The sequence below is a fragment of the Echinops telfairi genome, unplaced genomic scaffold, assembly GCF_000313985.2.
Source record: "Echinops telfairi isolate 266 unplaced genomic scaffold, ASM31398v2 ScPeMD7_31;HRSCAF=116, whole genome shotgun sequence".
NCBI classification, from domain to species: domain Eukaryota; kingdom Metazoa; phylum Chordata; class Mammalia; order Afrosoricida; family Tenrecidae; genus Echinops; species Echinops telfairi.
Genome location: NW_022103928.1, coordinates 24936186 through 24959650, shown reverse-complemented (window position 1 = coordinate 24959650; position 23465 = coordinate 24936186). Strand labels below are relative to the sequence as shown.

Genomic DNA, 23465 nt, shown 5'->3' with positions numbered 1-23465 from the left:
CCCCAGGGCCATTTCCTGAAGGTTAGTTTAGTTCGTTTCACACATCCCCCCAGGGGAAGTGAGTGTGTGTGTGTGTGTGTGTTTGTGGGGGGGCTGTTTTGAATTTAATTTCAGTAATAATCAGGGCTGCCCTCTCCCAAAAGGCCACAATGGCCCAAACAGAAAGTCTAGGCACAAGTGTTTCTAGACATCAACAGAACCCCTCTCAGCCCTCAGGGGTACAGAGCCCTTTTGGATTAACTGATGAAATAGCCTCTCCAAAGCTAATAACTGATGGCAATTTATTAAACATGGAAGGCACTGGAAGCCATTGGCCTTCACCTCTGGCAGTCCAACCCACGAGCCAACTCAACAAGAATAAGTGGCAATGCAATCACGGCGCGTCCCTCATCTCATGTGTGACCACGAGCAGCGCCGTCGATTATGGGAGGCAAGTGCGTCGCACACATCACCCAAGAGGTCGCCCTTCCAGATACACGCACACCATCAGTCACAATTACATGTGCACAGGGTTTTGCAAAATGAGGATCTGCGCAGTAATTTATTTTCATTCAGTTGTTAGGAAAAGAGTGGCACTGGTCCAGGATTTTACAGGCAAACGTGGGTTGTCTTTAAAAAAAAGACAATTTGCACATATCCAGATGGCAGTCAGGGCCTCCCAGTTACTGGCTTCTGTGAAGGCGGGTGGCTAACGTAGATAAGCAAAATGACTAATCGTAGAACTCACGGTGTCACCTCCACAGAGCTGAGCGCATGGAATTCTGCTAAAACCCAGCTGCTTGGTCTTGAGAAATAGAAAAAAAGAGTTACCAAGACCCTCCCAGCAGGGGCTGCAGCCACTTGGTAAGTAGGTAGTCAGAGACACTGACGAGTGGGGACGGCTTTTGCACGGGCCCTCAGGAAAAACTTGACAATCTGCTTGGGTGGTCAGGCTCACCCTGTGTGCGTTCTGTGGTGAGGAGGCCAGTGATTGAGTCATTTAGAGACAGCATGATGTGGTCGGAAAAGTACAGGCTTCAGGGACAGGCTGGGGTGTAACTCTGCAAGCCTTCACCTAGCAGCTCGGCCATCCCGTCCTAAGAAGGTCACTATGCTGGCTCGGAGCCGCTGAGCTTCTACAGAAACTAGAAGGTGCGAGAGTCAGTTTCAACTCATGGTGCCCCTATGTGTTTCAGGGCGAAACTGCCTCTGTGGTGCTGTGGGAGACATTCTGCCATAATTCCAACCTCACAGGATTATTATTAAGACAATGATGAGGAAAAAAAGACTTACAAGTAAACCTCCTAACATACTGCTGTGCATAAGACAGCACTCAGGAAATGAGCATGGTTATGTGATGTTTCTTAGTAACCAGTTTAAAAATGCCCTGGTAGGGCATTGGGCTCTTAACCACAAGATCAGCGGTTTGAACCCACCAGCTGCTACAAAGAGAAAGAGGAGGTTATTTGCTAGGGTAAAGAATTACATACAGCTTTAGAGGTCCAAAGGGGCAATTCTACCCCGTCCTATAGGTCAGTATGAGATGGAATCCACTCGATGGCCATGGGTGAGTGGGTGGGTTTGGAAATGCAAAGGCCTTGGTCTAGAGCAGTGGTTCTAAACCTTCCAATGCTGCGACCCTGTAATACAGTTCCTCATGTGGTGGTGACCCCCCCCAACCATAAAATACTTTCGCTGATACTGTCATTTTGCTACTGTTATGAATCGGGCAACCCCTGTGAAAGGGTTGTTCGACCCCCACAGGGGTCTCAACCCACAGGTTGAGAACTGCTGGTCTAGAAGATACACTACACTGAGACCTTACTACAGGCCAGGCACTGTGCCAAGCGCCGCACATGATTCATCTCATTCGACTGGTATGACAGTGCAAGGAAACAGAACGACCGTCATCCCTAGCTCACCCCTGAGGAAACAGGCTTAGAGAAGCACAGCTACTTCTCCACGGTCACCCACTAGCCCGTGCTGGAGATGACAATGCGACCCTGGCAGTGCCATTCCACAGTCGATGCCCTGAACAGCCTCAAACATGTACGTATAAAGTCAATCTACTTCCTCTGATGAAAATGTTCCCAGTTCACGTGCATCCTGAATGCCCAAGGTCACCGGGATACTCGATGTTGGAACCAGCCTCGGAATCACCCAGGAAAGATGACAGTAACACATGCTCAAATGTGCTGGACACAACTGATGTATGAAGAGCTGTAAGAGCCCCCAATAAAGTGATTAAAATGAACTTTAAAAAAGAACCACAGAGGGATGGACAGATGCCTTTCCCTGGGTAGCCCTGCACTGCGCCCCACCCAGCAAGATCACTCAGGCTACATAATTCCAGAGTCTACTTAATTTAGTCATCTGAAGAAATTCCGGGCTCTAACCTAATTAACTCCCCCAGAGCATTTCTGTTGACTACACCGTCAGTTCAATACTACAGGACACCGATTCCAAGAAATGTATACATTACTGGAGACCGGCTGACACCCGCAGCTCTCCCGCTGGCATGCAAGGAGGACAGCCCAGGTGTGTATAATTTTCAAATGTCCATGTTGACTGACTGTGGCATAAATCATCGGGGGTTTGAGAGTTCACCTTGCCCTTTAGAGTCCAAGCTTGGAAAATACCTTCTCAGTTCCAAAAAGTGTTGAAGGTTACTGATTTTTTAAAAACATGTATCTTAACGTGTTTTACATGTCTGTTCAACTTTGCAAACGCCCCTGCCTCAATCTCCTCTTTTCCTGTTGGGAGGTAAACACCCTGAGCTAGTACAAGGGACACCAGCATGGGATGCTGGATGGAAGCCATCAAGAACGCTGGCATTGGATTTTGGCTCAGCTGCCAATTTTCTTCATGACTTTCTACAAGTCACCTACCGTCACTGCTTCATTCACAAATGGGAGAAGACCATCGGTTCTTACTATGAGCTTTACCACATGGTCGGGTATCCAACGAGACACTAGTTGTGGCAGACTTAGAAGGAGAAGTTGCTGCTGTTGAGCTGACCTGACTCACTGGGACCTGACATATGGCGACCTTAAGTACAAGAGGATGGAACCACTGGGAGCCTAGCAATACTCAAAGGCTCTATTGATAAAGGGGTAGTGGCTTTGTAAGAGGTGCATTGGCTGTGAACTGGATTTAGTTCTCCAGCAAGGTAGACCCCTGGGCCACTCCTGCCCTCTAGAAATAGCCGGGAATATCACTCTTAGGTTCATGTCATTATTGCCTGTGCCACACAAGGCTACCGGCTGAGCCAATCAGAATCTCTACTTTGGAGACCAAGCCAGTAGTCAGCAATCTGTGTGGACAGTTTCAGGGCCATGCACTACCCATCTTTAAAACCACAGAGAGACAGAGGTAACGGCTACAAACAACACTTAATAACAATGGCTCAATCCTGACCGGCATCTGAAATTGCAGATCATAAAATCAAAGGAAGTTGTTCATCAAGAGTTGTCAGCTATATTCTTAGAAAGAAAACAGCAGAAACACGCATCCTTTGTCTTTTTAATTAAATACAAAACTGGAGCTGAGACTCTTGAATCCTTTGTCTTTTTAATTAAATATAAAACTGGAGCTGAAACTCTTAAAACCTTCTCACCAGGCTCCAGCATCTTTAGCTAATCTATTGACTCACCTGAGCCTTCTTTCATTAAAAGCAAGCCTCCCCACTGGGGGAAATGGTGATTGTGACTTACAATCAGTGCAACTCATTAAAGCTAACAATTCTCCTTTTACAACTTGATCAGAGCAACTAGCACTCCTGGCATGGGAGGGAGATGCCCTCAAATCTGGAAACAACAATAACTACAGCAAAGCTGCATCTCGATCAGAAGAAATCAGCTTACTGATGCTCACATGCCACCATGTTTCTCTGTGAAAGTCTAGCGCCTTGACCTAAGTTCCTTATGATTAGAGCTGGAGGGATCTAGATGGTTATGGGTATGAAAATTAAACGATTGTGACCTGACTCAGCCACACCATAATAAATACCTGGATTAGGAAGCAGTACTATATTAATATCATAATCTTTGTAAAATACCATAAAATGTTTTTTCTTTCATTAGAAATTATCACTGAAATAACTATTTTTAAAAAAACAAAGCACTTAATGAAAAGTAGAGACATTGATATCCTTTGCTTTTAGGGGACTATTTTTGAAAATCTTTACTGGAGTGTACGACATCAAACGCACAGTAGTGACAAACAGCCACGTCCCCCACCCCCGCCCCCATGAGCCTTTCCCTAAGTGGCCTTCAGCTTTGTGCCTGCTGCAACAAGAACCAAGGCTAGCAGGCTCATGCCAGGTCTGCGATCTGACCACCGTCCTCCCTGCGGCGAATTCGGCAGATTCGCCCATTAACGAGTCAGGGAGCACAGGTGCTTTGCTGCAACTGCCCAGTGGGGCCTGGAATCCTGTTTTCTTGTTCTGTGCGATCACCATTTTCTACAAAGAAAATGGTGTCTCTTAAAATAACCGGTGAAGGTATTCATAGCCTATGTCTAGTTTATAAACAATTATATAATCATGTTTTCCTAAAGGCACGAGGGAATGCCCGTTTTTTAAACATTTACAAATACTGATGACACCCACTGGTCGGAAATATATTTAACTATTCAGGGACGCCTATGGGACAGTTCTACTGTCCTACAAGGTTAGAAATGAATCAGAATCGACTCTACCTGACAGTGGGTTTACTCATGAAGTAGGGCTGATAATGAAGCCAGAAAACTGCCCACTAAACTCAAGTGTTTCATTTTCCAATGGTGCCCACCTCTGTGATCAGGAAGTGATTAAAGGAAGCCAGGGGATTGACTGGACTGGACGCCTCTGCCTCAAAGCACAGCACCTATGGAATAGTTCCACTCTGATTTAAACATTTCGTCAAGAACAAAACAAAAAGTCTGAAAAATACTTACCAACTCTTTCCCAAAATGATCTCTCCCCTATCCTTCTGCTTACCCCAGGATCATCCACATAAATGAACAATCACATTTTATCACTTGGATCCAGCTACCAATGGATATCCGACGTTTTCCTCACATCACATTTGTGATGTACAGAATCGACTTTCGAAGTAGTCGAATAAGACAAAGCAGATGTGTTACTTAAGCCTTTAGCCAAACCGCTGGGGGGCAAAGGGTGGGAGGGAGAACAGCACAAAATGATAACGGAATAGACTGGTGAGAGTTCACAATGATCTTCACTGTTGCTTTCTTTCACCCATTTCAACATATGAATTAAGCTTGGTTATGCTTTGCTTTCTTTCAAAAGGAGCTGGAGGGCACTGGCCCCACCACTCCTACACTCAGTCAATTATGAAGTTCCCATTGATAAAATCATTCTATCCACTCCAAACCTTATCAACCTGAATTCTATATGCAGGTGTTGTCCTCTCACAACTTAAATCAGGGTCCAAACACTGCCACTAGGGCCACCACACTTCCACAGCTGCTGGAAACAAAAACTCTTTGTGAAAACCTATAACACACTGGGGGAGGGGGGAGGACCAGGGGGAGAAGTTCTTTTGCACTCAGCGAACAGAAAGCTGGTTACAACAGACTGTGGAGCCTTGTCAGCTTGGAACAGGCTCTGGTTAAGAGGCAATGCATCTTTGATGGTGTTCTCCCAAATATCTATAATTCAGTGAGCTGAGCGCACACAACTGAGCAGACCGAGGGGTGGCGCCCCCAAGAATGCTGACACAAGGCCGGATGCACACCTGCCTCCAGACTTTCCCCGGCAATGAAGGTTCAGTTCACCCTGCGGAGAACGGAGATCTCCCACATAAACACACGAGCGGCACTCACGAGCTGGCTCGTGGGTTCCACGGTATCTTAACCACAGCCACGCGTTCACTGTGGTCTACATGAAAGCTTAGACCCTCCAAGAGAGTGTGTCTCTACTCCAGCGGAGCGCCAGAGACAAAACCCACAGGAGGAAAAGGCAGACTAAACACAGGCCGGGAGGACTCCTAGCAAGGACCCCAGGCACAGGAGGGAGCGGCTGCTCGTGTTGCAGGCAGCTTCCCTTCACCCCGTGGCGTTTAATTCATTTTTAGAATCTCAAAGGGAAACCCTCACATTTCTCATGGAGCCCCCAGCTGAAGGACCTCCACTGGCCCCAGGTGACAGACAAACGGAAGTTCCGTATTTTGTCCTCGATGCCAAACAGATGCAAGGCCAAATCGGGCAGGTGTGAAATCCGGAGGGCCCCCATAGGAACCTCCCCGTGCTCCCCGAAACCAGACACCAGGAAAGAGACCGCTAAAGGGTCGCTCTTCCTTGGCATCTGGCCTTGCGGATCCAGCGAGCGCGAGTCTCTCGGCCCAGTCCAGCAGACAAGACAGGCAGACAGGCAGACAGGCAGACAGGCATATGCGAGACCTGCAGATCGCGGGAGAGAGGAAGGGGCGAGGGGCGGAAACGGAGTCGGCGGCTCAGGTTGCATCCAAAGAGAAAGGGCAGGCGGCGTGAGACGACAGGGAAATGGGGACCCCCGCCCAGTGCGCACGATGGGAGTGGGCCGGGGTGTCGAGTTTAGGGAGCAGGCACGGGAGACGGGCAGAGTCCGACACGGGGAGGTGGAGGTACAGGTGGCAGGCGCAAAGCCTACCTCGGCGTCCTTGGCCGGACTGCTGGCCGGGGGCACCTCCAGGCTGCAGTTTGCCCTCTTGACGGTGAGGTAGAAGGGGTAATCCTTGGCCACCATGGCGGCTGCCGGGCCGGCCCTGTGGGATGTCACCGCTGACCCCAGACGATCACAAAATTCCCAGGCGAAAGGGGGCCCCAGCTCCACGGTGCCAGGCGGCGGCGGCGGCGGCGGCGGCAGCGACGGCAGCGACAGAGACGGACTGCCGGCTTCAGGGATGCCGGGCTTGACGCGGCGGGCACGCAGCTGAGCGGAGGGCGGGGCCGCGGCGGAGCCGACCCAGCGGAGGGCGGGGCTAGGCTTGGCCCCGCCCAGGTAGAGCCGGAGCGTGCGGGGGGCGGGGCCGCGCGGAAGCCCCGGGCTGCTAGGCAACCCCCGGGGTGGAAGTAGCGGCCGCGGAGGGTGGGGAGGAGGCCCTAGTAAAAGCAGTGGTAGGGAGAAGCGAGCGCTTGAAAAGCCCCCTTAAAAAAGGACAAGGTGGTCTTCTGGCTTGCCTTATTCGCAGGCCAGTCTCCCCTGCACACAGTTCCTCCAGTTCGTCATTGGAGTGTCCCTGCATGCACCCATGTTAAGAGTACCCACAGTTCTGAGAGCTGACAAGTGTACACGCCCGCGTGACCACCTCCACAGTCGGGGTTCAGAACAGTCAACCACCTCTAGAAAGGGCCCCGTCTCTACCTTGCACCCATTTTGAAACGTGAAGAGGAGGGTAAGAGGCTGCCTGCCACTCAGAAGGACTGGTCGACCTGGCTGTTTCAAGTACAAAGCTGCACAGCAAGGTCGGGGCACTACTACCAACCTTCCCAGCCCCTCTAAAGAAACACTGACCTGGCGAGCGCGCGAGGGGACAATTATAGATTGGGTCAGTCAAACAAACCAACACCCAGAAACAAACTAACTTTCCTTTCTGGAATCCAAGAAAAGCCATGTACTCTGACCCAACCACCGATGGCTATGGAGTCACTGCCGAGTCATTGCAACCTTAGATAGGAGCCCTGGAGGTTTTAAGCACAGGCTAAAACCGCAAGGCCAGCAGTTAGAACCCACCAGCTGCTCAGAAGGAGGACAAGGCTTTCTACCCCCTTATAAAGAGTTAGTCTCTGAAACCCACAGGGACAGTTCTCTTGTCCTATAGGGTCACTCTGAGTTGCAATTGACTTGTAGGCAGTGAAGGAGAGGTGGGTTTCTGAGACTGTTCATCTTTATGGGAGCAGACAGCTTATCTTTCTCCTGTAAAGCGATTGGTGAGTTTGATCTATAGCCCTTGCAGATATCAGTCCAACGTCTAACTCACAGCCGCACTATATAGGAGAAAGACATAGTTTGCTGCAGTAAAAATGTACTGTCTTGGAAATCCTATACAGAGCAGTTTTTCTCTATTCTATAGTGTTGCTATGAGTCGGAATCCATTCCACTTCAATGGCTGTGGACTACACTCGGTAGCAGGGAAAAAGGAACCAGGTGTCCAGGGTATACTGTTATATGTGCACAATAAGCCCAGCGCTATATAATTTATGTTTAAAACACATCTACACAAGAATATCATTCATGTCCTAGTAGGGACACAGACGTAGATAAACACAGTGCAAACTTGAAGGATCTTCAGTGAATTGGAACCAGTCCCCTTGGGGGTGGGGTGCATTGGGATGGGGCATCTGTGATTGAAAGATTAAAGATGGGGGACAAAGGACTTTGGGGTAACATTTTAACTTTTTTTTTCACAAAGCAAACATTAGTGTGTATTACCTTGGGAAATTAGAAATTCTTTTTAAATATTAAAATGACCTTTATCTCAAAAGCTACTTGGTAGGCTACACTGTGGAATTCTCCCTCCTCCCTCCTATCTGAGTCATGGCGACATTAGAAGGTAGTCAGGGAAGAGAGGGCCTTTGGGTTTGACTTCTGTAGGTATATGGGAGACAGAGTATGGAGGTGTCTAGACCCCCTTCCAGTTGGGGTGGGAACCCTGCAGTTTCTACTTTCTAGGCAGGACACCCCCTAACACTCAGCTCTCTGGTCTCACGTGCTGGCAGTAAGTCACCTGTTTTCCTGTGTAGTTCAGCTAGTGTAGACACAATCCTTAGGGAGCAGGAGAATCTGACCTGGTTTTGTCATTTCATTATCACCACACATGTGCAAGGGGGCTCCTGAAGAAATGGGTTCCACATGAGTATGAAGAGAGCAGCTGAGTCATTTCTCCCAAACGTTCCCCTTAGAGCGCAGGAAAGAAGTAGATAAATAAGTTGGGGAGGGGAGAGAGTGTACCTCAGACTCATCAAATGATTCTACCCGTATTCCTCAATTCCTGAATAAAACTTTGTCCTTTTAACCTGAACTGTGCTGATAGGAGCTCACAAAGGTACCCCCCTCCCGCCGGAGCTTGACCAAGTAGCATAGGATAGTAGGGGAGCGAAGGGGGCACCATCTCCCAGGGCACTCAGCCAAAGCAACCCTTGAGTAACACTACAGACAAAGCAAGCCAAGAAGCAGTGATATATCTCACTTTGGGCTCCCCTAGCCCCAAGGTCACTGGAGATCTGCACGGAAGCACTCCACCGAAGCCTTTACATCTCTCCTGTTCCAACGTGTGGCCCTTAGAGACCTCCCATCTCACTAGGACAACTCCAGTTTTCAACTGATTCAGAGGAGATGGGCTTTGATCTCAGAAAGACCCTGTTGAGCCTTTCGGCACTTGGTGAAGGAAAAACAAAACCATCTACCCTCCTCCCCCACCCACCCCCAGACCTTGACAGCCTTTGGACTCAGTGTAGTAGCAAACCCAACGAGAGAGGGAGAGAAAGCTTTAACCCTTAAGTACAACCAAGAAGAGGAAAGAATAAATCATACTGGATGATGAGACGGTTGCCAAATTCACTAACACTTTTTGCTGCCTCCTCAAAAGATACTGGAGCTCTAAAGATCAATCAATACATATGGAGGAGAGACACCACAGGTGCAAACACTTAGACCTTTCCCACTGTACATGCTAGACAGAGACAGGCAGACTGACAGAGCGAGCACTTACTACTACTACTACTACTACTACTACTACTACTACTAGTTTTTAAAAACCTCTCTGCCATCGAGTCAGTTCTGACTCGTGGCAGCCCTTTCGGACAGGGTAGAACTGCCCCTGTGAATTTCTGAGACTGTAATTCTTTATAGGAATAGAAAACCCCATCTTTCTCTCGAGGAATGGCTGGTGGTTTTGAACTGCAGACCTTGCAGATAGCAGCCCAACAAGTAACTACTAGCCACTACAGCTTACTACTAATATGTAACAAAAAGAGCACAAACCTCAAAATGAATGTGAAAGGCGAGACGGGGATCTGGAGTTCCCTTGGTGGGCTAATTATTATTTTGTGTGTGTCTGATTCTTGCCGAGCTTCTCTACAGAGCATGGATGTCTCCCCATATTTAAGATGACTCGAGTATTTAAAGGTGTCTGTTTGGGATATAATAAGGTCTGTAAACTCAAGCCACCAGTTTTGGATGCACACAAGTCCTAGATATGGTCCTTGAGACATTGAAGGGACTTTCAAGGATATTGTTGACCCCATATACTTTCTACCTGTGGCTTTACTTCAGAACCTCCTCCAGGTGTAATATGCTGCTCTACCATTAGCAAAATCTGGGTTCTGGCAAATTACCCAGGGCCCAAGCTAGGGGTGTTCGTGATCAAAGATGTGGTCAGAAAGCAGGCTGCCCTACAGAGGGGGTTCCCAAGCAAACCACCGTGGCTGGTATCACAGAAGTGGGAAGCTGGGCCAAACTCACCATCCTGCCCCTGAATCCAGCATTTCCTATCCTGCCTCTGTGTGTGTGTGTGTGTGTGTGTGTGTGTGTGTGTGTGTGTGTGTGTGTTTATGGGCTTAAGGAAAACACTGCCCTAACAGTCAGCTTCACTCTAAGCAACAGCACAAAGTGCCTTTCAGAATTCGCCTTCGGCACAACCCGTTATAATCCTATAAAACGTTTCACAGCGGGGCAGTGTTCCTCACAAGCCAGAAGCCTGGAGACTGGAATAAAGAAGGCTGTTCTGCATTTCCAGGAACTGTGCCAAGCACGGGGCCGCTGAACAGGGCTCATTTGAACTGCTGGTGGAGTGGTGGGTCTCCACACACCAGCCAGCACTGGTGATTAGCTCCTTCAGAGTAGCAGACAGCGAGGTATGGCTGGAAGACCATCTCTCAACTCCTTAAATCCCAGGGCCCTGACTGTGAGCAGAGCAAGCCCCGTGTGGGGCTAAAACTTCAGGAGGGGGGGATGGCGGGAGGAGCGAGGTGACAGTCCTTTCAGCCACCGGGATTAAGCTTTGACCTATCAGCCTTCTACTCAACATCAGGGACAGCGGGTTCCTCCTTTCTCAAAACCCCATTCATTCATCAAATATGTAATGGCTGCTTGGTACAGGTCAGCACTTAATTAGCTCCATTACTCTCTCCACTTCTCCATCATTCTTAAAACCCTAGGATAGTAGCCAAGCGCTTAATACACACCACAGAATACGGTCGACTTTAAAAACGTGGCCTTTCCACTCTAACCTCTGCTGTTAGGTGTGCATTAGCAGACAGAGGCTCGGGTGACAGTAGCTGATCCCTCAAAGCCTGGTCTTTGAACATGTGTGCCTCTGTCTGCTTCCTTGGCAGCTGGAGCCAAGTCTTTTACCCCTGCTAATCTGACATGACCACACATGTTCCAGTCCTTCTCCCCTCCGATTCCACTGGGGCGACAGTCCCAGTTAATGACCATGCTCGCTCTCCTCTTTGCGACTACAGTCTCGATGAAGAAGGGTTGTGAAAAGCATGACAATATTCTGGCAGTGAATTCTGGGAGCTCGGAATGGTGGTTCCCTGCCAGATAGGTAAAAAGCACTGATCATACCTAAAAGCACACCTACCCCCACCCCAGCCTGGGGATAGATCCCTTAGCTTCAGCTTGAGTCATAAAAACACATCCCTGAAAGGAAAAAAACGGAAAAAGAAAACATATCCTTGGACATTCTAAATCTGGAAGGCTTAATTCATGTATTTTCTTAAAGATTTCACTTTCTGAAGCAAGTCTGATAAACCAGTTAAGTGACAGTCTCTCTCTCAGATTAAGCTAATCCTATGGATTATTAGCTATAATGCAAAAATAACCGAGGCTTTAATTTAAAAAAATAAGAGTGAATGCGTGTTTTGCTCTGAGATACCACAGCCAGGTACATTTTTTAGTCTCTGGTTCACTGGTTGTCAAGTGGGGACAATTTTGCCCTGCAAGGAACATTTAGCAATATCTGAATACATTTTGTATTGCCACTGCAGGGGAGGATGCTGGTGGAAATGGTCCAGGGATGCTGCTAAATGTCCTACAATGCACAGGGCAGCCCCCACCGCAAAGAATTAGCATATCCCTAATGTCAACAGGGCCACTTTTGAGAAGCCCTTCTTTAAAGAGAGAGGAAACTGGAATATGGCTTCAGAGCCAAAAGGATAGTTGGTGCTGTCCTCACCGATATGTTCTCTAGATTTTGATCATTAACTGATGTCAAAGGTCAGCATAGGTTCTGATGAAATGCAGAAGAAATGCTTGAGTCCCAAGGAACAGCAGATTATTGACGTGACTCCAATTGTCCCCGAATGCCCACACCTGGCCCTTCGGTGCTGAATAACACATCCGATAAAACACAAACTGGATCAAGAAAACAGAGGAATGTCGGAATAAGGGGGTGGAGAGAGAGTGAAGTCTTGTGCTGTTTTAGAGATGAGCACGACTTTAAAAAGCCGGCGCAAGGTAAAGTTTCGAGGGAAGATCATGCCTTAAGAAGCTAGCAAGGAAGGGTAAAGACATTTTTCAAAGCTCCGTCTTTCCACGGACAATCTTTACCTGTCTATTCCAGTTGCTTCGGGAAGCAGACATGCAAACCCACTGACTAAATAAAACCCCCAGAGGTTTAATTTACTGGCGTCCTGATCAATGGTATTTCGGCCGCACAGCTTGTGCGGATGGAAATCTATCTCACTCAAGCATTTGCGCTCAGAGTCTTGACCTTCTCTGATTTGAACTTATTACTGTCAGCGGGCTTGTTGCACTCACAAAATTAAGCCAAGGTTCTGAGAAGATTTGCTACTAACGGGTCTTTGGACTCTGTGAGTAGCTCTGCCTTTGTTTGAAGGTACTTCATATTTTAGGACCAAGAATTCCGTAAATTTGTCATGCTCTAAACCATTTATCCACCTCAGCTAATGTATACATTATGGGGGGTTTGTGTACTAACCATAAGGTAGAAAAATTAGAATGTGTAAATTCCAGCTTTGGAAATAAAAGTTGAAGTGTTTACTAGCAACTATAAACTCAGCAAACAAAATGCTCTATTTCATCAAATCTAAAGATGGTAGAATGTAGCGTGTGTCATTATTTTATGCATTCCTGAGAAAGAAAATTCCCTGTTAATTAAGTGATAACACACAATAAACTCATAGAAGATAAAACGACCAATGAGATGTGTGTAACAATGAACAGCGCAGTATTCACACTGTCTGGCCTGGATCTTAAAACTACACATGACTTCCAGGCAATCAGGGACAATGTTTTCAAAGACCATCTGTGCTGAAACTGATGTTAAGGGCCATACAGTCCACTCCGACGACGCACAGTGATGTTACACCCAACAGAACGAATCATTGCCCGGTCCTGCAGCATCCTCACAATGATGGTCAGGGTTGACCCCGTTGTTAAAATCACTGTGTCCGTCCATCGTGGTGACGGTTTCCCTCTTTTATGCTGCCCTTCGACTGCCCAAGCATCATGTCCTTTCCCAGGGCCTGGTCTCTCCTGATCACATGTCCAGAGCATGTGAGACAAAGTCTGTTTCGATGGAACATTCTGGCTATACCTCTTCGAAGAAGTATTGTTTATTCTTTCTGGAAGTCAGATTCTTCACCAGCATCATAATCCAAATGTATCAATTCTTCTTTGGTCTTCCTTAGTCAATATGAAACTATCATATGCATATGAGGGAGATTGAAAAGACCATGATTTAGTGACATAAAATGATATCTAATTGATGAAAAGTCAATATTCATCTATGAATGATAAAATATTAAAATATTAAATTTATTTTATTTCAAGCTATTACAACCAATAAAATCTAAAATATGTATCTCTACTTGCTTGATACCTCCATATGTCACGTTTTTAAAAAGACTCAAGCTATTGATTCCGTTCCAATTTTCATGGATTGGTAAGTAGGGACTACCTGGGATATCTTTTATTTGGAGAAAGTTACAACCAAGACCAAACACATGAAGAAGGAGGGGAGAAAAAAAAAGAGAGCCACAATCTATTTGCTCTGGCTCTCATGCGGCAGAAAAGTTGAGTCCACAGAAGGTACCCACAAATCCTACACTAAAGAAGATAATTCTTTCTGCCAGCCCTCTCAAGCTCCTCCCTAGAAACTGACGCATATTTAGCTCTAAGAAATATACAAAAGCGAACTAAGCTATAGATCTATAGCCTGCCCAGTGTGCTCTAGAGAGGATAGAAATAACTTGATGGGTTAAAAGGCAAACAAAAATGAAAACGTTTTACAGTATTAAGGACCAACTAAGCCAGGTGGTTTTCATATGTTGAAACCAGTTTCATGCAGTATCCACAAGCATGTTTTAAAGTCTGAGATTATAACCCTGTTATAATGATAACTTACTGGATATTTATACATGGATTTTCATTTTTCAACCTGGACAGCACAGTCTCTAAAATTTTACATGAAAAAATCTTACTAATCATTCTGAACTTTTGTATTCTAAATATGAATAATGAAGAGCTATTCCACAATATAGCAAATTATTATTGAGTGTAAAATAACTTATTAGAAATGAATGGATTTAGACTAAGGATTTGAATTTTTATAATAAAATGCACATAGAAAATATTAAACCAATTAAGATATTCCTATTTTATGCAATAGTTCTTTAACAACAATATTCATTATTCTTTTTCATTATTCATTGCTATGAACTTTCAACACATAAAATTTGCTTTTTTCAATAGTTTTTGATTTCTTGACTGCTGCTTCCATAAGCTTTGATTGTGGGTCCAAGCAAAATCAAATCCTTGACAACATCAGTCTTTTCTCTCTTTATCGTGATGTTGTCTATTGGTTCAGATGTGAGGCGTTTTGTTTTCTTTACACTGAGTTGCAATCCATACTGAAGGCTGCAATCTTGGGTTTTCATCAACGGGTACTTCAATCTCTTACTTGCAAGCAAGGTTGTTTCATGTGCATCTCAGAGGTTGATAAGTCTTCCTCCAGTCCTGATGTTCTGTTCTTCATGTGGTCTAGTTTCTCGGATGATTTTCTCAGCGTGCAGATTGAATAAGTATGGCAAAAAGATACGACCCTGATGCACACCTTTCCCGATTTGAAGCCACACAGTATTTCCTTGTTCTGCTCAGACGACTGCCCATTGGTCCACATACGGATTCTGCTTGAGCACAATGAAAACTCAATAAATAAAGAAACTCACTACCATCGAGTCCATTTAGATTTATATAACCCAATGGGGTAGAGTAGAACTGTGCCTTTGGGTTTCTGAGACTTTTAACTCTCTACAGGAGCAGACTGGGGGTTGTAGCCCACTATGAATTCCCAGCCTTCTCAATGTCAGCCGTAGTTTGTTATGATCCACACAGTACAATGCCTTTGCATAGCCAATAAAGCATAAGTAAACATCTGGTATTCTCTGACACCAGCCAAGATCCACCTGACATTAACAGTGTTAACTCGGTGGGTGCCACGTACTCTTCTGGATCTGGCTCTCAGTTGGTTTCTTCTGAAGAAAATGAAAAGAAGTTCATGAAAAGAAAGGAACAGAAGGTTTATAAAATCCAAAGTCCTGGGCCCAACCTCAGATCCACTGAGTTGGAATCTTTTGCAGCGAACCCCAGAAATCTGTGTTTGATAAATACTCACAAACAGCAGAAGTTGACCAGGACAGCGTTGTGAGTTAGAATTATCAGCAAACCCAATGATGAACCTGGATTCTCCACCTCCACTCTCACACCCCTCCCCCAATGAAACGTTCTGATATAGATCTCCTGCTGAGGTACCCAGCAGTAAGTATAGCCCAGTGGCTACAGTACAGAAATTCAGAGCAAACAATTCTGCTAATCTGCCCATCTGAACCAATGTGCACGGAGAAACCATCATGTGTCAGGCAGCATGCAACACACGTGTGCACGGGGAGGTGGGAGGACACAATAAAAAACATAAAATTCCACACACTGAGTAAACCACCAAATAAACCACCCACCAGGACATATATTTTGGTTTTCAGAATCTGATTTACAATCTAGTACCCAGAGTCACAATGAAAAGCATGCTTATCTTTATAGCCAAGGGCATGACTGCATTTAAGTTTTTAAAAACTTAGCTATACCAAGACAGAAGGGGAGGAGGGCAGTTGGCTTGAGATGTTTACTTGAAAAGGACCCGGGGCTGCTGGGAGACCGCCTGTAGAAGGCATCAATTACAGAACAAGTTCAACCTGCAGAAACAGGCTCGGGGCCTTCTGGCCAAGTATATGTCTCAACTGGTAGGAGTGAGAGTCACGTGTGTGCTAGACAGAGCCATTAGCTGGACGTGTGTGGTGTGTGGTGGACATCAGTCAGGCATTTCACAGGGGGCTCAGAGGGTGTCGTTAGTGAGCACTTTGCTAGGTGGGAGCCCGATTATAAGAGGCGTTATAAGCAAATGGTAACTATGCTTGACCGCTAACTAAAGGGTTGGGGGATTGAGCTTATCCACAGATGTCTTAGAAGACAGGCCCAACACTCTTTGTCATAAAACATCAGCCACTGAAAACCCTATGGAGCAAAAGTTCTGCCATGATGCCCACGAGCTGGAAAGAACCCCGAAATATCTGGTTTGGGAGGGAAGGAAGCATCTGCTATATTTGAATGATTTCCATTTCATGTCCAAAACTACGGTGAGGGACCCAGGGCTCATGTGCCCAGTGCACTGACAAAGCCAAAAGCCATGGCAATAGATGGCTGACCAGAAGTACGAATTACTACTGGTGATTAGTTCATCAATCGCTACTAGTTCATCAATTTGTATTCCTACATTATCATTCAGTCCTCTAACTTTAGCCTAACAAGGACTACTCATTTGATGGTTTCATCTGGTTAATTCGGGCCATCTGAGGCTGTTCTTGACCCCTGTGCTAGGGGAACCCTTGTTTTTGTGCCCTTTTTACTCTTTGACCAATACCTATCCTGCTCATAATTATTTAATGTCCATTTCCACTCCCCAACTGAAAGCTACAAGAGGGCTGGGACAGTATTATCTTCCTCCCACAGCAGCTTCAGTACCTCCACCGTGCTAAGGATACTGGGCAGGGGAACAAAAATGGAGACCTGGGCCAGAGGGAGAGGTAGGAGAAGTTCCCTCAAAGGGTGAGAACTCAGGAAAATCCCCTAGAATCTTGGATCATGCTTGGGAGACCAGAACCTGAGCCAGGACTACATCTCACCCTCAGGATTACATTCCCAGAACCCCTTGCTGCCATCTAGGGAAAGAGAGCAAGTCCCGAGAATCTCCTGTACATGCAAGGACTTTTAAAAGGCTTGATAGTACGGAAGCATTGAGTACGGAAGCACTATGTTGCCTGTACTGCTGCGTGCGGTTTCCTTCCTTCTAGGAGCTTCTAATAAAAGTCTCCACTGTTGCCTCTATGGTCAAGACTAATTCCAACAACACTAAGGTAAGTGCTGGATTACCATTTATTGAAACAAAAAAACCAAACTGAAATGGATCTGATCAGAGAATATGCAAGTGGAGGAAGCAAATCCAGAGAAGAATTTTTGTAAGAATGGATATCCACACTGAGTTTCCAAATGAGGCTGGGAAGTAATACCACCAACTAACCAAGTAACCAAGGAGCCCTGATGGTGCGTTGGGGAAGGGCTGGGCTGCTAACTGTGAAATTGGTGGTTCAAATCCACCAGCTGCTCGATAGCAGAAAGATGAGGCTGTCTACTCCCATATAGACTTCCAGGCTCAGAAGCCTTATAGTGGCTATGAGTCGAATGGGCTCATTGGCAGTGGATTTGTTAGCCCGCTAACCAAGAAACCAGTTGCTGTGGAGTCGGCTCCTAGAGTCCCATGGGTGCCGAGTAGAACTGTCGCGTAGGGTTTTCAGATCATGGGGTCTGTGGTTTAAGGTGCTTCTGGGTAGGGGTGAGTGCCAACTTTTCAGTTACCAGCTTAACTTTCCGTGCTGCTCGCGGACAGCCAGAGTACTACAGTGAACTATTAAATGTAGATGCAGCCCCTTCCTGTGGGCTGCTCGGAGAGCCCGAAGCTCACGGCAGTCCCTGAGAGCAGACTCCCACAGTGCAAGGGAGTGGAGCAGTTTTGGTTATTACTGAGAGCTTTCAGTTCCCTCCAGCTTTTTATACACACCCAGCAATTTAAGTGACTGTCTAAACAGGGTAGACTTGCCAGGGAGGTGAAAACTCTGGGGGCAGAGGGGGATCCAATCATTTCACTTTCAGAGATCCCCGACAACACGCTCATCTACCTTTTTCCTCCCTTCTAAAGAAGGTTGCTTCGTTTTCCATCTTGGGGCTCCCGACTGCGAGTCCGACCACAAGAACCATTTTCTTTTCGAGTTGTCAGGTTCACAGCTAGTGCTATTCATATGAAGACTTAGCGGCCTCGGGGTGGGCCCTGCTTTGAAGGGGCTTCTGTAAGATCAAACAGGACCGAGCTGATGTGAAACGGTGGACTCAGGACTTCTTCATCAAGGACACCAAGGAGGGAATAAAAGAAACTTCTCTGCCAGTTGCTCCGCCAAGGGAGGGCCACTGTTGTCCCCAACTCAAGTCTCACAAGAGGGGCTTTGAGAGCTCATTCTGCTTTAGAGACAGCCGAGCAAAAAAGATGAGCACAACTCCCGGTGGGTGGTGAGAGGCAGGGAGGGGAGGCAGTCAATGAGAATCAAAATTGTAAAGCCAACGCATCACGTGGCTTTCCTCCTTGAACTTTAATAACCTGGTGCTGCCTGCAGGCTCTGAGAAGCCAGATGCAACGGGGAGGGACAAGGATTGCTCTGGTGCCAGGTACACGCAAGAAGACAGAACAGTTTACAAGGTGGGCAGTGAATAAATGCCCTCCAGGAGCTAAACAGGCTTTTGACTTCTCCCAAGTTGGCAGCCAGATGCCAGGAACATTCAGCTCACTGCATCCCAAACACACAACAGCTAGGACTACCTTCTTGAAGAAGAAGCCACCTTCCAGGAGAAACAGTAGCTGGGGAGGCTGGGGTGTGAGGAGGAGAACTGCCACTGCAAGATCTGTTTTAATGCATGCTAGAGGTTTCCCGCATGCTAGGCAGCTTTTCCTAGATCGTTTTTTTTCAAGGAAAATATTTTTCAGACTGGCCTCGGTTACTGAAGGAGTGTTTTTTTCTTCTCCCTGGGTTGGGGAGGGATCTGATTCTGCCCCATCACGTTATTGAGGGAAGATCCGAAGCGACAATTCTTCACTCGGCTTCTGCTGCTTTTCCGAAAAGCAATTTGGGGTATCTCATTACACGTTACACCCAAAAGTGTGACAGGAAGCGCCTGTCACCCAAACGCAGAAATAAATATAAAAATGATGCTTACGGAACTCAAAAAAAATCAAAGGGATCAGCATTTTGCTTCAGTTTCCTGTTCATAAAACTTTATAAAAACAACCCACCCATTAAAAAAAAACCCCACAACAATAGCTCACTATTCTTTCCCCAAACGCTTGCCTCATGCCACTTTGAAATACGGTGCCATCACATTTCCTGAGTTATGGGCGCCAAGTACCACATCCTTTCCCTCCCTCCCTTGCCCCCAGCCTACCTGGCATCATTCCTGAATGTAGACACTTCTCCAGCTTGTGAGCGCGCCGGAGAGATGACTGCGCCTCCCTTCCAGCAGCCCGGGAGGTCAGGCCTCGGTACCAGCTGGCGGCAGGAGTAATGAAGCTTCCTTCCCCCTAATTAACTCTCATTTCCTAGAGAAACTTTTAATATGAAAGGTGCAAAGTTACACAGTGATGTGTGTGTGTGTGTGTGTGTGACACACCTACAGATGGCTCCAGCCTACTAGCTACTCAATGGAAAATAAATGAGAAATGCATTAACTTGTGACCATATTAAAATTTGAAGCGTATTTCCCTTCTCCTCTGGTTATCCAGCAAAAACACTTTTGGCTAACACTTCAACACCTCATCTTTCTGCGCCCAGTCCAACATGAAAACACACCAGCTCTAGGATGAGGTGCCGGGATTCAAACTCTGTACTTCCCACTTGCTGGCTCTATGACTTTGGATAGTTTGCTTCATCGGGCCAAGCCTGGGTTTCCTCATCTGTGAGATGGGTACCTGAAAGCTTTGCTATTTTAGTAAGATAAAACACATCAATAGTTTAATGAGATCATCCAAATTCCAGGCATTCCAGGCATTAGGTTAGCACACAATACATGTTGTTGTTAACTCTCCTGGAAAAGAGATAATCTCATGTCCTTTTTTCTCAGTAAATTAGAGGAGAAAACATGGTATTAGGGATCTTTTCCACTTTCCTTGCCTCTGATGACAAAGACTTCATTGTAGGATTTCAAATATGGATTTGACTGTTAGGCATAGATAAGGCCAGCAGCACAGCGAAGAGTAAACTAACCTAATTGGAAGGACACAGGATCCAATCCTGGCTCTACCACTACATTTACTGTATGATGTTGGGCAAGTCAATTAACCACTCTGAAGTTCAGGTCCTTGAACTATAAGGCCATTTAAACATGAATGCTTATGACTGCACGATGCTATAAATCCAGCAAAGACGGAAGTTTGTATGCACTCTTGCCTCCATTATATGCTATTTTATTTCAGGAGCATCTTCAAACAATAGTACCAGTTACCGACGTAAGTATTCTTGTCTAAAATCAGCATGCATGGTGTAGGCAGATCACACTTTTGGAGCTAGCCCAGTATGGTAATATTTTTTAAAGGGTAATTTCTCAGGAAATGCATGTGTATACTCCACCCACAGCCATGGCGTCAATTCTGACCCTATACATGGTTTGTGAGGCTTTAAATCCTTATGGAATCAGGAGAGCACCATCTTTCTCCCAGAGAGCAGCTGGTGCGTTTGAAAGGCTGACCTGTGATCAGCAGTCCAAGGATTACCTAACCAGAGCCCTTTGCATATGCATATATATTCCTTTTTGAATCAAAGGGCAGAACAAAGAAGTGGAAAAAGAACATAAATCAAACAGGAGAAAAGAAGCGCTGAAGGGAAATTGGAGCTGGACCATAAATGGGACAGAAATAGCCAAAAATATACCACTGTCACTTAACAATAGGTACTTGGCTGAAGAGCGCCCGTGTTATCTATACGACAACATTCGGTTCCACCGGGGTTGTTGTGACTCTGAAAGCTGTCTCTTCCCTCCCTGGACAGAGCCAGGCTGCCTGGTGGATTTTCCCCGAGTCATAATTTCCTTTCTGCCCTTCGCCGCTGATCTGTTTGCATCCAAGTGGCAGGAGTGAGGTGGGTTCAGTTCTAGATGCAGCGTGTGGATGGTCAGTGGTGTGTAACGTTGAGCACCACGGCCTTTAGCAGAGCTGGCAGCTCTGTGCACCCCCAGGCCAGACTCCCAACACTAAATAAATACACTGAAGGCCCCATTTGTTAAAAGTCAGAACCAATCCCGAAGAGAAAACAACAGGGCTGGGGGTGGGGGGTGGGGAGAGGGAGAGGAGGAAGTGGGAGAAAGAGAGGGATGAGCCAACAAACCCAGGGACAAGGGAATAATAAGAGATGTAAAATTGATGGCAAGGAGGTCATAGAATGCCTGATGGGGTTTGATCCAGTCCAGTGTAGCTGAGAGAAAGTACTGACAGTCGAATGAAGGTCGAGCATGGTCATGGGACAGGAGAAAAGTAAAAAGAAATAGAGGAAAGAACTGGAGGGTAAAGTCATTAATAGAGGTATGAATATGGGCATGCACATATGTAAATATATTAATGCATGATAGAGATATAGGTCTATGTACATATATTTAAATGTTAAGTATTAAGGTAGCAGATGGGCATTGGGTCTCTACTCAAGTCCTCTCTCATGGCAAGAACACTCTGCTCTAAGAACCTGGCATTCTGTGATGCCCACCTTCCTGACGTGATCGCTGAAGTTAAAATGGATGCGTAAGCAAATGTGATTAAGAAGGCTGATGGTGCCTGGCTAATAAAAGATAGAGCATCTGGGGTCTTAAAGGCTTGAAGTTAAACAAGCGGTCACCTAGCTGAGAAGTAACAGAGCCCACATGGAAGAAGCACACCAGCCTGTGCAATCATGAGGTGTCAATGGGATCAGGTACCAGGCATCAGAAGACCCAAAACAAATAGACTGATATAAATGATGGTGGCTGGAGTGAAGACCCAAAGCCCAACTGCAAACAACTGGACATTCCCTCACAGAAGGGTCACAAGGAAAGAATGAGTCAGCCAGGGTGCAGCATAGCACTGAAGGAACACACAACATTCCTCTAGTTCTTTAATGCTTCCTCCCCCTCACCATCATGACACCAGTTCTGCCTTACAAATGCAGCTAGACCGGAGCATGTGCACTGGTACAGATACGAGCTCCCTCAGGACCAGGAATGGGAGTAGTGATACCATGAGGGTAGGGGGACGGTGGGAAGAGAAGGGGAAGAAAAGGGGAACCGACTATAATGATCAACATATAAATACCCCCTCGGGGAGACGAACAACAGAAATGTGGGGGAAGGGAGACAGCGGATGGTGTAAGATATGAAAATAATAATAATTTATAATTTATCAGGGGTCCACGAGGGTGGAGGGGAGGGGAGGGCGGGGAAAAAGAGGAGCTGATACCAAGGGCTCGAGCAGAAAGAAAATGTTTTGAAACCGATGATGGTAACATATGTACAAATGTGTTTGCCACATGGATGGATTGTTACAAGAGCCCCCAATAAAATAACTTAGTCATTAAAAACAATCAGAACCTAACACAAAGCCATGAAGGCCACTTCTAAATGGTACTGTTGTTCGCGGCTCCTGGCTCAGCCCTGACTCAGAGAGACCCATGTCTAACGATGGGAACATCGACCCCCCTCAGACATCCCTGTGATCAAGTGCTGATCAGACTGCTGTGGTCCCCTGGGCTTTCATTGGCTCATTTTCAAAAGCAGATCACCCGGCCTTCTTTCTAGTCTTTCTTAGTCTGGACGCGTCTATGAAACCTGCTGAGCATCACAGCAACACTGACGCCTCTGCTGACGACGGTGGTGGCTGTGCAGAAGCTGTGAAGCTGGAAATCACACCTGGGCTTCCTGCACGGAAGATGAGCAGTCAACCGACTCAAACCAAACCCACTGCTGTCACGTCACTTCTGACTCTCGTGACTTCCATCACACAGAGCAGGATGGCTCCATAAGGTTTCTGAGGTTGGAAATCTTCACAGAAGCAGGCGGCCTCTTTTTTTCTCTGGTGGAGCAGCTGATGGGTTCAAATAGTTAACTTTTCGGTGAGCAGCCATTTAAATGCGTATCCACGGTGCCACTGGAGCTCCTTAAGTAGTCACTGAAATAAAGCAAACCAAGTCCACTGCCATCGAGTCGATTCCAACTCAGCGACCCGATGATAGGGTTTCTGAGGCTGCAGATCTTCACAGGATCAGGTAGCCTCATCTCTCTCCCAAAGAGAAGCTGGTGGGTTTGAACCACTAATCTTGCAGTGAGCAGCTCAATGCTTAACCTAGAGGGTTACCAACCAAAACCAAAC

General features: G+C 46.5%; 1 protein-coding gene across 2 annotated transcripts in view; it reads right to left on the bottom strand.

Moving 5' to 3' along the window:
• The window catches only part of ARHGEF3 (Rho guanine nucleotide exchange factor 3), a 327596-nt gene that overhangs the window by 68975 nt on the left and 235156 nt on the right, over positions 1-23465 (bottom strand). Inside the window, exon 1 of one of the 2 annotated variants that reach the window (XM_004702394.2) lies at positions 6611-6769. The exons of the other annotated variant lie outside the window; for it this stretch is intronic. Coding sequence (XP_004702451.1) covers positions 6611-6706 — 96 coding nt within the window. The 5' untranslated portion in view covers positions 6707-6769. Of the gene's footprint in view, positions 1-6610; positions 6770-23465 lie in introns of those variants that run through there. 2 annotated transcript variants of the gene reach the window in all.